The sequence below is a fragment of the Taurulus bubalis genome (genome assembly GCF_910589615.1).
Source record: "Taurulus bubalis genome assembly, chromosome: 7".
Taxonomy (NCBI): Eukaryota; Metazoa; Chordata; class Actinopteri; order Perciformes; family Cottidae; genus Taurulus; species Taurulus bubalis.
In genome coordinates this window covers 24,577,007-24,590,850 of record NC_136595.1, presented here as the reverse complement: position 1 = coordinate 24,590,850, position 13,844 = coordinate 24,577,007, and the positions used below count along the sequence as shown (strand labels likewise).

Sequence of the window (13,844 nt, the reverse complement as noted above, 5' to 3'; positions counted from 1 at the left end):
AATTTAGCATCTTTAGAAGCAATTGGATTCTGAGGAGAATTGCAAGTTTAATGGGTTTGATCCAGGCCCATCTGTGCAAAATAAGGATGCAATTATGGATCAGCTGGAGAGTCTGTGGAGTTGCAAAGTTTCAAAAGTCAATGCCTGATTGGACCATAACCCTGGAATGAGTGGACCATCTGCAGCATGTCTCTGTGGACTAATTGGGTCTTTTTCTGTGTGGAAATTCAGGTTCTTCTCATGCCCACATAGGTGCTCTGGGATTCTCCCACTTTAAAAAAAAGGACATTTCTCCGCTATCACCTGACCCGATTATTAATCTCCAGCTGGTCTATGAGCGCAGAATAATGGCGAAACCATTATACTTACAGTGAGGATAGGCCAAAGGCCGAATACACATTCAGGGTTTTGGGTATGAAGTCTTCGGCGAATAAAATGATTACGACTCCACATAAAGAAAAACTGAATCGCGCTGTAAAAGCAGACTTAATGCACATCAACTCTTCGTAGAAATTAGAAATGAACTGTGCACATGAGTATATCTGTGTGTGTGTGTGTGTGTGTGTGTGTGTGTGTGTGTGTGTGGAGTAGTGATAGGAACCGCATCGAGAAAGAACGAGAGTATGCAGCAAGAGACGAACACTGTGAATATCCTTAAACGTGCCTAAGTGTGTGTTCGCGTGTACGTACAGTACATGGAGTTTACAGTGTGTGTGTGTGTGTGTGTGTGTGTTAATCTGCGTGCTTGCAAAGTGCTGTTCAGTCTTTGAGGTTAGCCAGAGTGGTTAGTGAATGAGTTTTTTTTCCTTTTTTTGGTCTTCCAGTAAGTCTTGTTTTCATTCCGACGCTCTGCATAAAAAAAAAGGTCACAGAATTTAGATCCACACATGAGCAAACGTGAGACAGGTGTGCACACGTGGCACTGTGGAAAAGTGAACAATTAGCCTTCGAACCACAGCGGCTAAGTTTTAAGATTCGCGAAGGGCCTGCCATTATGTTTTGTTCAGACTTCAGGTTAACGGAGATCAGAAAATATGGTGAGGCCTCCATTCGGTTGTGTCAGAGTTTCCACTGTTTATCTTAATTCCACTGTGCCCAAAGCAGTGTTTTGATAATGCTTTATTTTAGGGGCTCATTAGTTTCCCAGTAACTCCCAAGAAAGGATTAAATGCCTAACCGTTATTTCTGGGGAAGTTTCCCGGAGAGGACCGTGAAATTCGGTACTGATATTACAGATGGTCAATTACTGTGTTGTGTTTTTTTCATAAACACAAACATGTGGCTCGATCTAGAGATAAATATCCGCCTCCACATGCCTCCTTACAAAAGGAGGGTATTCCAACAGAGGAGGGGTAAACAAACTGTAGCACTGCGGGGAAGCCGTGCAAACCAAAAGAGATGTCACCAATGACTCCACAGCTGTAACTGAAACAAGGAAACGGTCGACATAAACACAGGAGTCACCTGACAAGCTACACAATCACGTCGACAATCCCGCCCAGTCGCAAATGCCTGAGTGTCTTCGGTGCCGTCATGGTTCAAACAGGGCAGGGACAACAAGAAACGCTGCTCTGTAATTGCGGATGGGGAAAAAGAAATTGGGCACGGGTCAGCATGCCGTGGTGATGGTGGGAAAAAGAAAGTGGAGGATGAAAAAAAGGGCTACGGGTGTGAGGTGGCAGATTAGTCATGATGACCCCGTGACTTACATTTTCTGTCTCACATGGTTGGGAGGAGCGTCCAAAGCCAGAGAAAACAGCTGAGAAAGCACAACACAAGCACAAAACGTCTCCCTCTCTCTCGCTCTCTCTGAAACCATAACATTCCACGTCTCCACTGCCGAGAAACCAAATTGCTGACGACGAGGCTCCCTTCAGCTGAACTACACAAGAATGGCAACTGTGAAGTCCTGCATTGCTAAATATGTGAACCCAACAAGTATAACATTATCCCCGAACACTAGTAATTACGTTTTTAAGGAAGGGGGGGCTATGGCCAGACAGGCTACAACAAGCACATGGAAAACTAGGGAAACCCCACGTGAATCACACAATCCATGCCGAGCATCACAGCGCGAGTGCTCAGGCTGACGCATCGCTGTCTTGTATATAAAAGCCTTCTTTGTTCTTCAAACCCCGTCTATTTGTTCTTCCCTCGATGTTGCTTATTGTCAACAACAGCACATGTTCCCACACATTTTTGGGAGGTGGGAGTTAATGAAGTGCAACAACCTCTGAATATACACACACGGGTCTAACACAGGCTCAAAATGGACATCAACCACTTGAGAACCACAAATATCTGATGGAAATCTGCTATGATTAGGGCTCGACAACGTGAAAGAGAAATGTGGAAATTGGTTCGGCTGACAGAGAATCAGATGAAAAAGGAAAATTTGTGAAGTCTAGGGAAGCAAAGTCATCCGGCATCTTATATACAATTTACCGCAACAAACGATTGACATGTAAACATGTGTCACATTGTCATTATGATGATGTGGCTGAATTGTATCTCAAATGGTAAATGGCAACCTCTTCTGGCAGCCAAAAGCTGATGATGTTTTAACCAAAGGGCGCCTGGATGTAGAAATGAGTAAACACTACTATTCAGAACTCATTCAGTCAGTCGCATTATAATGTGCACCTGGAAAGGTTCTAACTTAAATTTGGCAAAAACCTTCCTTAACATCAAATTTCATAAAATATAGCCGTAAGCTTTTATCAAACCCTCAGGCTGAAAGACTCCAGAGAAACAAAAAAACTCAACTGAGCTCCAGCACTCAGCAGTTTAGGAAAAAGAAGAAAAAAACATCCCTCAATGCCAAATTGGCTCATTTATAGTATTTTGTGGTTAAGTTTACGTGTTTCCCTCGTGCGTTAGAATTAATTAAATGTAAAAAAAAAAAAAGGTATCAGATTGAATTTATTGCAGTCTTGCGAATGTTGAAATTCATGTATTTAAATAATACAGCAACGCAACCTTTTTCTCGTCATTTGTCATCACTGTTTCTTTATCCAGCAATGTGCATAGTGATTTTATTTATAGAAAACAAGAAATACATGAGACGACAAACAGCAGTTTAAACCGATCCTATGAGACTATTAAAGTCTACTAAAGAGAGACTACTAAAAACACATAATCGAGTTAGGAAATGCCTTTTCCATCCTTTATTATTTACTGCTTTGGCCTCACGCTGAACCAGGAAACACCCCAATAGCCGTGCCCTCTCTACCGTCAGACAGGCTAATCATAAAGGGGGGAAACTGCTCGGTAACCCATGACTGCCTTTCTTTAAAACTCATCATCATCATAGCATATTTTCTTTTTAGTGCGCTTCCATAACGGCTCTCATCAAGCTCAACCCAAATAAGGCCTCAGATTAGAAACTCGCTGGCCTGTGTCATTACAATTGGATCCTATTCACATGACTCCAACGATAAGGAATTGGCTGGACGGACACACAAGTGCGCCAAAATAGAAAATGCAAATGACGGATAGTAATCGCCTAAGGAATGGCGAGGTAAATACATGAGCGAGTTGAAGCATGCAGCCTCACTTCGGTGTCCACGTCTAACAATTATGCACCCTGGAATGAACGTCCTGGTCTTATAGCCGTACCTCCACAGGTTGGGGATAATCCCAAAGACACTCAAATGATCCACTTAAAAAAAAAAAAAAAGATCTATACAGCAACATCTCTCACTTTGTGGACTCACTCCAACATTACAAAGAGATTCTGGCTTTTACCTATCAGCGGTTTCTGAAGATAAAGTGTGGAAGCGGAGAAGGACGTCAAATTACAGTGTCTTATTAATGACATGCCTTGACAGGAACGGGGCAGGCCCCGCCGCACTCGTCTAGACAACACCAGCCTTTAATCTGGCCGCTCTTTGGTAAATTAAGCCGAGCTGAATACACATGAAACACAGGATGAAAGAAGTGGGTGGGAGGCACGGTCAGTAAGACAGAGAGGGATGGGTGGACTAGAATGCATCTCACAGTGTTTAAATATCGGCTCCGACATGCGTCAGTGTTACTTTAAAGCAAACGTAAATGAAACAACATGAAACGAACCTGGGGGAAGTCTCCATTGCTAGGGACGTTGAGGCTGGAAAAGTCCACGTCAGGGAATCCCGAGTACATGTCCATGTGCACATCCGGAGTGGTGGTGGTAGTGCTGCTGTTCAAGTGGTATTGCCTGTAAAGGAGGGGGGAGGGGGGGAGAAGAGCTTTAGTTTGAATGAGGTTGAAGAAAACAGGAGAAGTAGCAGTTAAACAGTTTCACACATTTACGCCTTACAGCTGCCAAGTAGAACCAGAGCCTTCTATTTCTGTGCAATAAGCAGCGCCAGTAGAGGAATTGAAAGGGGTACTGAAAAGCATCTTGTGTGATTGAGTGGTCAAGTGTTGCAGTCAGAGCAGAGGAGGTGGTCTTCTGGAGTAACGCCTCATGATCTTAACGCCATCGGTTCTTTATCAAGTCGTGCTTTTTCAGCCATTCCAGCACATCGCACGAGTGCAACAGGTGAAAACACTTTCAGTTCCGTTTGTGGGCGACGGTCTGATAATTAAATTATGGAATGGCATGATGCCAGCGGAGAGAGGCAATATGCTCTTGTTTCTCTCTAAATCAAAGTGTGTTCTTTCTTCTTCTTTTTTTTTTTAAACAGCCTGAAGTGCCAACAGAGTCTCAACCTCAACTGTCAAATATACAAGATAAGATAAGATAGGATAAGAGCAACATGGATATCAATTCAGAAGGAGTGAGAGGTTTAAAGAAGACAGAGGGCATGAGTGAGACATCTACAGAATAAAAGAACAAGAGCAGCTCCTACCCGCTTTGAAGACAATAGATCCAGCTTTCATTAGCGCCGACCATTCTCTCTGAGTTCAGTGTTGGTATCAGAAACAGCTCCACCGACCTTACTCCCCCGATTGCATTCTCAACACGAGCCACAGTTTCTGTTTCAAGTCGATCATAAAGTCACCACCAACTCTGCTGACAGCAGGTGGAGAGTCACTCATTATGAAAGTAAAACGAATCCACGGGTGAGGTGGAACTTTAACCGTGCCCTCCTCCAGGCTCCTCTCATCCAATCGTGCGCCGACGCCCGCCCACGTTCTTCACCTCCAATCAGGCGCCAGGGCTCGGGCTCAGAGGGATAGAGCTCGGCCAAAGCCATTCACAGGATTTGGCTCCGGGTCCTCGACCGCGGGCCAGAGATCAGTGAGAGCGATTGATTTAGGTTCAAAACACACCGAGGGGATGAAAGGGCAGCCCTTAGGCCGGTGGACAGAAGCCGGTCTCAGAAAACATGGCTCCTGTGTTGTTGTTGTTTTTTTCCTTTCCACAAACAACATGCAGCAACAAGTAAAGTTCCAATATCTGATTTCAAAATTCAGCCACATCTTTTAGACAACCAGAAATAATCACTAGTTTGTGATTAAAACAGAGTTGGGTTTTTACTCCGAAAAAAGAAATAGTGATCACAAGCGTCGCTGTTGAATGCATTATGTAATCATAACGAGCAAGTATAAAAACATAAATTAGAAAAAAAATAAATCAATGTAGTTCTAGATCTCAGCACTGAATGGTGACAATCGTCCACACTGGAAATCCCCTTTCTGCCCTTTCAGCCAACAGCGACATGGCGGTGCTTTTATTACAGCAGAGGTTCTGGCAGGCCGGCGTTAGCCGCTTTCCAACAACACAAAGCTGGTTTGTGGCGCTCAGCCAAAGTAGCTGATTGACTTACTGTTTGTGTTTATGGAGCCTTCACGTACGACGTAGCCTGAAGCGGAGCACAGATCATCTTTCAAACCGTGTTGTTTCACCATCTCTTATTTAAAAAGGATAAAGACACACCAGACAGGCGTGTAATAATGCCTTCTTTACAAATATATCTTTTTTTTTAGTTCCTGATAGATGGTCTGCTTTATTTGTTGACTTCATTGTAAGGGGACATGTAGAGTGTTGGTACAGCTGGATGTTAAAGACATGACAATGTGGGGCAGTCATAAGGTTTGATGTTGAGGGACGAGCAACTAACCAACACCTGAACTGCAATAGAACCTGCAATAACATGACAAATATAGCCCAAATTGAATATTTTCACCTTAAATTAGCAGGGATAATGCATACATATAGGACTTGAACAGGACAAAGATATACTTTAATTCCTGTCAAGACAAATAACTCAAAATTCCACCCAAAGAAACTACTTTTATGTACTGATAAAAAAAAGAGTAACTTCAAGAGCACTGCGATACTGCTTGTGTGGGTTAAAAAAAGTGAGAAATGTGCCATTTATTCAATGCACAGCCTGTTCCACTGCAAGTTTTTTGTAAAAAAAATGTGTTCAGATTCAAATGTGTACGTAGTTTTAAGAGACATGAACTTTAAACGGCTGTGGAACTTTTCTTGACATTTAAAAAGGAGCAACAAACAAATAAATTAAAAAACAAAACTCAAACACTGGCCCCTCGGTGCATTTCTGTGTAGTATAAATATGTAACAGCTATCTTGTCCCCCGTATTCAAGTAGGCAGGAGGGCTATCCCAAGTGTTTTCCGTCATTTAAACAGAACCAGAGTCATTAGAAGACAACGTTGAAGTGAAATTACATAACCCTTAAATAGTATTCCATAGAAAACCATGTTTATTAAATACTTAACCGGGTGCTCTGAGGGTGTACAACAATGTGACTATGACTGATTATCAATTTCCAAAGAATTCCCAGGAAGGACTCTACCTTACAGCCAACACATTCATGAAGTCTAACTCCCAAGCAAACACCATTGTGCAATCAGGGAACTTTGACTCACAGCACTGACAAACACTGCAGGCAGCATCAACAGTGGACAGCAGGGAGAAGGCAGGCAACCGGTCAAACCAAATCTTTGGAGTAAAGACCTTTACAAACCAGGGGGGTGTACAATAAACAACACAAAAATAAACACACGTCTGTGAAAATCCAAACGGTATATCTTATATCCAAGTTGTTAATGTGAAGGTAGGAATGGAAGGAGTGGCTGTGATCTGCGTTGCCTTTGTCTAGGTTGAAAAGAGTAATACAGTTTGCCTTCTCCGTTTCACAAAATGCAATTGGTTGTCGCCTTTATTCGCCGTGCGAAAGCAAAAACCCTGTTGCTGCATGTTAACGTTCTGTGTGAAAGTGATATTAATGGGAAGATGCTGGTGGTTTTTCCGCAAGGCCTGATTGGTGTGAACGCAGCCTGAGGACGTGTATAAAAAAATTAAAAAAAGACAGCTCACCTCATTCGTCAAAAACAAAAGGCTCTGGGGTCTTTTTCTGCAAATGTTTGAAATGTAGTTTATAGTGAGGAAATGATGTTCAGTATCAAGTAATGTAATCCCATGTTAGCCTTAAATGCAGAACTAAATCTGAGCCTTCATGATTGATGACTTGAGAGTTGGTCGTAGTCAATCAGAAATAAACACGAAAACAAAAATAGAAGCGGATTTATGGTCCGTTTGTTCCTTCTTCTGCTGTAAACAAACGGACTCTGCCTGGGCTGGACTTAACCGCGATACCACAAACTGTAACTATCATTTGCCAAAAAAGATTCAAAAACAGTAGGCCTTATTTTCCCTCGTTAAATTGTTTTCTATAAAAAGAAAATGGAATAAGAGAACAACAGGACAACCCAACATCACCCAAGGTCATTACCATAATACACCGTGACGGGCATCATTTTACTGCACTGCATCGTTTGGCGTTTCATTTTGCATGTCCGTGTTTTGCATGTGGTCAGGGATGTTAACATCCTGACCCGTGAGCACCAGGAGACACTAGGAGTCCAGAGGGAGGTTTTAAATTCATCGACAGTTTTGTTTTTTGTTGGTGTCAACTATTTTAACTGCGTCTGTCTCCGACTCGTTTAATGACTTCCACTGCAGTTATGACTGTAGAAAAAAAAAAAAATATATAATCCTGTGCCGATGCAAGGGTCCCGGGACAGAGGACGCCGTACGTGTACAGATTAAAGCCCTCGGAGGCCAATTTGTGCATTAGAATTTTGAACAATACAAAATCTATTAAATGGAGTCATGAGCGCAGAGAAACACTCCATAAAAAATACAAAATAAATGTCAGGACTTTCAAGCTTTTACAGCCTGCCCCTTCATCCACACACATCAAATTAAATAATGATATATATAAACTCCCTTTCAGAGGGCCAGTGTGTTGTGTTGTTTTTCCTGACGCCTATGCTCTGTAAACTCCAGCGTTGTGACCTTTAACAGACCGGTTCCTGTTCTGGTAACGCTACATAGTTAAGAGTCTCTGTGACATTTTCATCGCTACTCATGAGAAAAGGTTCTGCTGTTCGGAGGTGAGCGCGCACGTCAGCCGGTGCATCAATCAGTGCAACCAGAGCGCTGGCCCATTCACACCGTTTCCTCCCCGGTGCCATGTGACCTACTCACTCCTCTGCTTGCTCTCAATGGCCGTGTGAGAAGTTCAATCAATTGCCGTGGAGTGCAAGTCGGTCATGCTGAGCGGCAACCTGTACATCACGAGGGGGAGGTGAAGAAGAGCCTGTCTGAAGAGCAACGATACTGAACATCCGTCCCAGTTTACTTACATAAGTACATAGTTACAAAGAGTGACTTCCCGATTACAGCCATGGTTCTGTCCGGTCACTCTGGAGAAAATAACATCTACTGAGAATAATGCCAACATAACACCTTTTCAGAACATTGCTCTTTCCAGACAAGGGCCTTTACGACAAAACAATGAAGTCACGCAAAGATCACACCGATCTTAATCGGAACCACGCGTGACAATTATGGTCGTGATATTTGGTCGACAGGTGTGAGATAAAGGGTCTTGTAAAACCGGCTCAATGTCAGAAAATTCGGCTTGCCTCTGAGTCAACCTGAGAACCACAGACCGAGCTCTTGCGTCATCTGCCGCTTGAACTTTCAAAGAAACGCTGCAGACAGAGAGAATGATACAAAACAAACTGAACAAACACTTCCTTAGTAGTGTTGGGTATGACACTGGTTTGGTGATGACTAAATAGTCATTTTCGAAGTTTGAAATCCTATCTTTAGAATAATCCTTTTCATTTCATTCGACATTTCCATCGCTCTTCGACAAACCTTTTCACAAATGCTAAGCAACAGTCAGAGCAGCATCCACGCACAGCTCCCCCACACCCCAAAAAAGATGCACGGTGACCAATTGAGGCAGACGGTTCGGCTGCATTGAGCCGCCGTTTTTTGTCAAAACATGTGCGAGTGCACAGCAGTCCTGCAGCTTGATAAATACAACCGTGACACAGACCAGGCCTGAAGCCACTTCTGCTCCGTCTGCGCAAGACGTTGCACAGCCTTTGAATTACACAACCTCTCACACGCAAACACACCTCGTGTGGGAGGAAAGAGACCATCACCTCCCAGTTCGCGGTGATGTCATTATAACAGAGCAAAAAGGCGCAGGATGTTGAGATTACGCCCCCCCTCCCAGTAAGGCTGCCACACCAGGCCACTCGCTGCAGGAAATGAAGGAGGTGTGATGAAGGAGACCGTGCCCAATGAAGTGACATATTGGCCCGATTGCGTTTCGCCACTTCAGGTGTCAGGAATGCGATGATGGGATCCAAAAATACCTAATAATTTATATTCATATACACATATATTGTGTGTATGCATCTTCAAGGATAACACATTTACCCCTAATGTCCCTCCTGTGGTAAAATACTTACCCAACTCTGAATTGTTTGTATCTGTCCTGACCAGTGTTCCCTCTAAGCTGTGTGCGTGCACGGCCATGCAGGCCAGTCGAAGTGGCCGCGCAATAGATTTTTCAGACAGCGCACATTTTTCTGACCGCACAAACGATTTTTTTTCAGGGGTTAAAAATATTTTTTGCGCCAGTGTTTCTGAGATAGGAGTGAGCCATCTCCTCAATAATACGATCTTTGATGTGACGTGGCGAGTCTTCTTGGCCAATCAGCGTACCGTTTCTCGACATGCGCTCTCTGTACCTCTGCTAGCGCTCTGCCTCCGCTAGCACCCCCCACCCCCGCTGTCTTCCTCCGGGCGCCAGGAACGAAGCTCGCCCAGAGCGCCACATGAGCTCGGGCCGGCGCTGTTTAGGCTCCTCTTGGCGAGCCCTGCTCCAGCAGCTATAGGCCTCCATGGCGAAAAGAAAGGCAGAGCAGGCGCCCCAGAAAAAGGTCTGCCTAACGTTCAAACATGAGGGGCTAGATGAAATAGTCCAAACTGACACAGGTAGGATGAAACTTTCAGACATATTTAAATATGAAGAATATGAAGTTATTAAATTGTTTATATAGGCTACCTATATAAGGAAAAATGACACCATGTCAACTTAATAGGCCTATAATTATTGTTAAGCACTGCATTAGCATTTTTCTTTCAATGCAGTTCCACTTAAATGTTGTACCTGCTGAGAAATGACTAAACACCTTTGATACTTTTTTTTTTTTAATACATATCATTATCAGTCATAACCTTATTGAAGTTCAACAAATATCCTTTAAGTTCAACTAAACTGACTGGTAAAACACCATCATTAAAATGTTCCCAAAGTCCAGCCATTATAAAGGGTATTGAATAAATATCAACCTTGTATACATATTGATGCATTTGCTGTCATCTCTTTGAATCCCCTATGGCTAACGCAGGCTTGTGGTCATTTTCGGCAGATCGCGTGGTTGCGAATTGCTCACAGTGCTGAAATGTGTGCTCAGAAAAAAAAAAAATTTGCTCAGTGCTGAAAAAAATTAGAGGGAGCATTGGTCCTGACTAATATTAAAATAGTAATTTTAACTAACGCTGTGTGTCCTTGTAAAAGGTGCAGTGTGTAGGATTTGGGGAGGTTTACAGATTACAACCAACTGAAACGTCTCCAGTGTGTCAGGCGTGGAGGAGAACTGTGACGGCTGAAGCAAAAACACGAGTCTCGAGTCAGTGTTTGGTTTGTTCGTTCTGGGTTACTGTAGAAACATGGCTGCTGGCTCAGATAGATATAAAGGGCTTATTCTAAAAAGGTAACAAAAATACAACAATTCTTATTTTCCAGGTGATCATACACTAAATAAATCCTACTTTTTGATATTATAATCGATCCCTTCCTTCACAAAGGTCTACAAATTATGGGTAAGTGTTTTTTTGTTTGTTTTGCCATGTAGATGTGGCTGTCTTATGCAATAATGTGTCAAATATAAACACCATTTGCAAAACATTCATAAAAGCACACTGAACACAAGCACCACACTGCGTATAAATGTGTAATACTTGAGAGTCCAACAGGACATTTTGTCAGCTCACGTGTGAAACTCGTGCGGGTAGTTGTCGCCCAATTTCAAGAGTTTCCAGCAATCAATGCAAAAGGCCAAAGCTGGCTGTGAGGACATGGTATTTGATATGGAAAATAATTCTCAGCCACTGTGCAAGAACTAACAAACAGTGTGAAAAGTCCCTCCAAACCCTCGTCTTCCCTTGTGTCATGTTTTCAGCTGATACAGCGTCATTCTAACCTTGTGGTACCGAAAGGTGCCGTCAAACGTGTTTGTGAGTTTGTATTAACTTACTGGTTTCCAGATTGCATAGGGCAGTGTATGCTGTATCCAGCCGGCTGAGAGTAGGATCCCCAGGAATCAGAGGAGGCATAACTCTAAAACAGAACAGAAGGAGAAAAAACTGGTCAAGTTACGGGAAAGAAAAGCATAGAAATATAACACTTGACGTCTTGAAGGGGATTATTAATATTTTTGAAGTGGGTTTGTACGCGGTATCCACCAGTCAGGGTCGCGATATATTGAATAATTTCTGTGCCAAACAAAAACACAGACTTTGGTGCTTTAAAAAAGGGGGGAATCACAGATTCACCAATAACCCAAACTAACTAACCAATGAAGGCAGCGGTCGACCAGCTGCTCTGCGAAGTAAAATTACTGTTTATGTCAAAAGAGTCTTGTGGCTTCAATACAGCAGAGATGGATTTTAATGGCTTCATTTCCCGTCAGAAAGAGCGGTTTGACGTCAAGGTAGAGCCGTTAAAACATTCTAAATATAGTGTACACTCAAACGGATGGTTTTATTTCTTTAGGTGGGCCTTTCTTTTTGGTATGCTAAAATACATCCACCGCTTTACTCTCATGCTGGTAAACCTGCCGGGTTTTTTGTACACTGACTTTGGATAAGTACCTCATACAACCAAAAAAATCCAAACTACCCCATTAAGTGTTGTTGTTTTTTTCTTTTTTAAAGAGCAGGTTCTACGTGTTCATCACTTCAGTGATGAATGTTTTGGCAAAATGAACAGCAGAAACCTTCTTTGTTACCTTTACAATTTCGTGCAAGAGAATACTATTGTCACCATCACAACCGTGCATCTTGCACCAAACCACATCTTCACAACACGAGGTCTTCGGAACTCCAAACCACATGTGAATGATGACGATAGTACTCTGACTTTCTTTTGTTCCAGTGTGACTAAATAGTATTCAGTCAGGCAGATAGTTTCAGTGATATGAGCCGATATTTTGGGAAACTTTCTGGATTTTCTGTCGTTACCCACATTACAGTGGATCTAAATGGATGACCATTGGGAGAATTTCTTTGGTAAATATCATCTCAAATTAAAACTGAAACTTACTTTATTCAGATGTAATTTTCCATTATTGTGAGCACCGAAAATAATTCCATTCATCCAAATACAGAAGTCACAATAGAAATTTGAAAGGGCCGGTAACTTTAAATAAAACCACACAATGTGGATACCTACATGCCACTACAGATAAGTGTATGTGACATTTTTTTATTTGGCCTCATCTACATAAAAACAAACAACTCATAAGCAGCTGTGCCTGGCATTTGATACCACTAAGTACGACCACTTCCTTTCTCACACACGCTCTGCAGACGTCACACATTCACCAATGTTCAGATGTTTATCAGCAAATATTTGCGATGTGATGAAGTTTAGGTACGGCTGAAGTGTCTGGAAATGAGATAGCGAGGAAAGTGAAAATAAAAGCGTTGATGCGTTTAACTCGGTCAGTATCCAACACTCCAATGTAAGAATGCATCGTTCTGAACTTGCTACCTTCTTACACAAGATGTAATTAATCCATTTAAGCACAGTCTTTTGATATTGATCCCTAGCACTATTCAGAAAATACTAAACATATCCTATAAAAGCAAGAGGTCAATTTAACTATCGCAGTTTACTCAAGTTTATCGGACTTCTGTAAAAGTGGGAAAGATTTATAATGCATACAGAGTACAGGCACATGGCTACAAGAAAAACACATAAGCTAAAATGCATATGGCGTTTCAATAAAATCCCATAGCATACCTCCATGTTAGAGGAGGCCACAGAGAACACGCCGCTGTCCAGCTGAGGGCCTTCTGGATGCAGGTAGTTCTCCCCGTCCATGGCCAGCGCTGAGGGGAGGGTGGGCATCAGACCACAGCTTCACACATGACCACCAGCTGATTTAGGCTTTGTACCCTCCGACCACCACAGGCGCGCTGGCTGTGTCCGAGATAGTACTTTGTTCTAACAACGGCAAACGCTTTCCATGACCTGAGGAAGACAGGATAGAATATGGATGGAGAGAGGGAGGGAGAGAGGCAGACATTAGAGGAGTTGCAGGGAATTTGTTCCAGCACACATAGTGATCAATACCACATCAAAGTTTTGGATAAAAGCAAGTGGAAAAAGTCTCTTTAATAGACTAGACCTCAATGACAGGAAAGGCAAATTTGGCCAGAGTACCAATAAATATATGTGGCTATTCTCACTACTTTAAAAACATGTTTCCACCAGCAGTGCCCTCATTAAA

The 13,844-nt window shown here is 42.6% G+C and overlaps 1 protein-coding gene across 1 annotated transcript in view; it reads right to left on the bottom strand.

The window, feature by feature from the left end:
• sbno2b (strawberry notch homolog 2b) overlaps positions 1–13,489 on the bottom strand; it is a 53,107-nt gene extending 39,618 nt beyond the window's left edge. The window contains exons 1-3 of the mRNA XM_079220894.1: positions 13,355–13,489; positions 11,586–11,668; positions 4,075–4,198 (exon numbers count right to left, since the gene is read on the bottom strand). Coding sequence (XP_079077020.1) covers positions 4,075–4,198; positions 11,586–11,668; positions 13,355–13,462 — 315 coding nt within the window. The 5' untranslated portion in view covers positions 13,463–13,489. The remainder of the gene's footprint in view (positions 1–4,074; positions 4,199–11,585; positions 11,669–13,354) is intronic.
• Between the last annotated feature and the right edge of the window lie 355 nt (positions 13,490–13,844).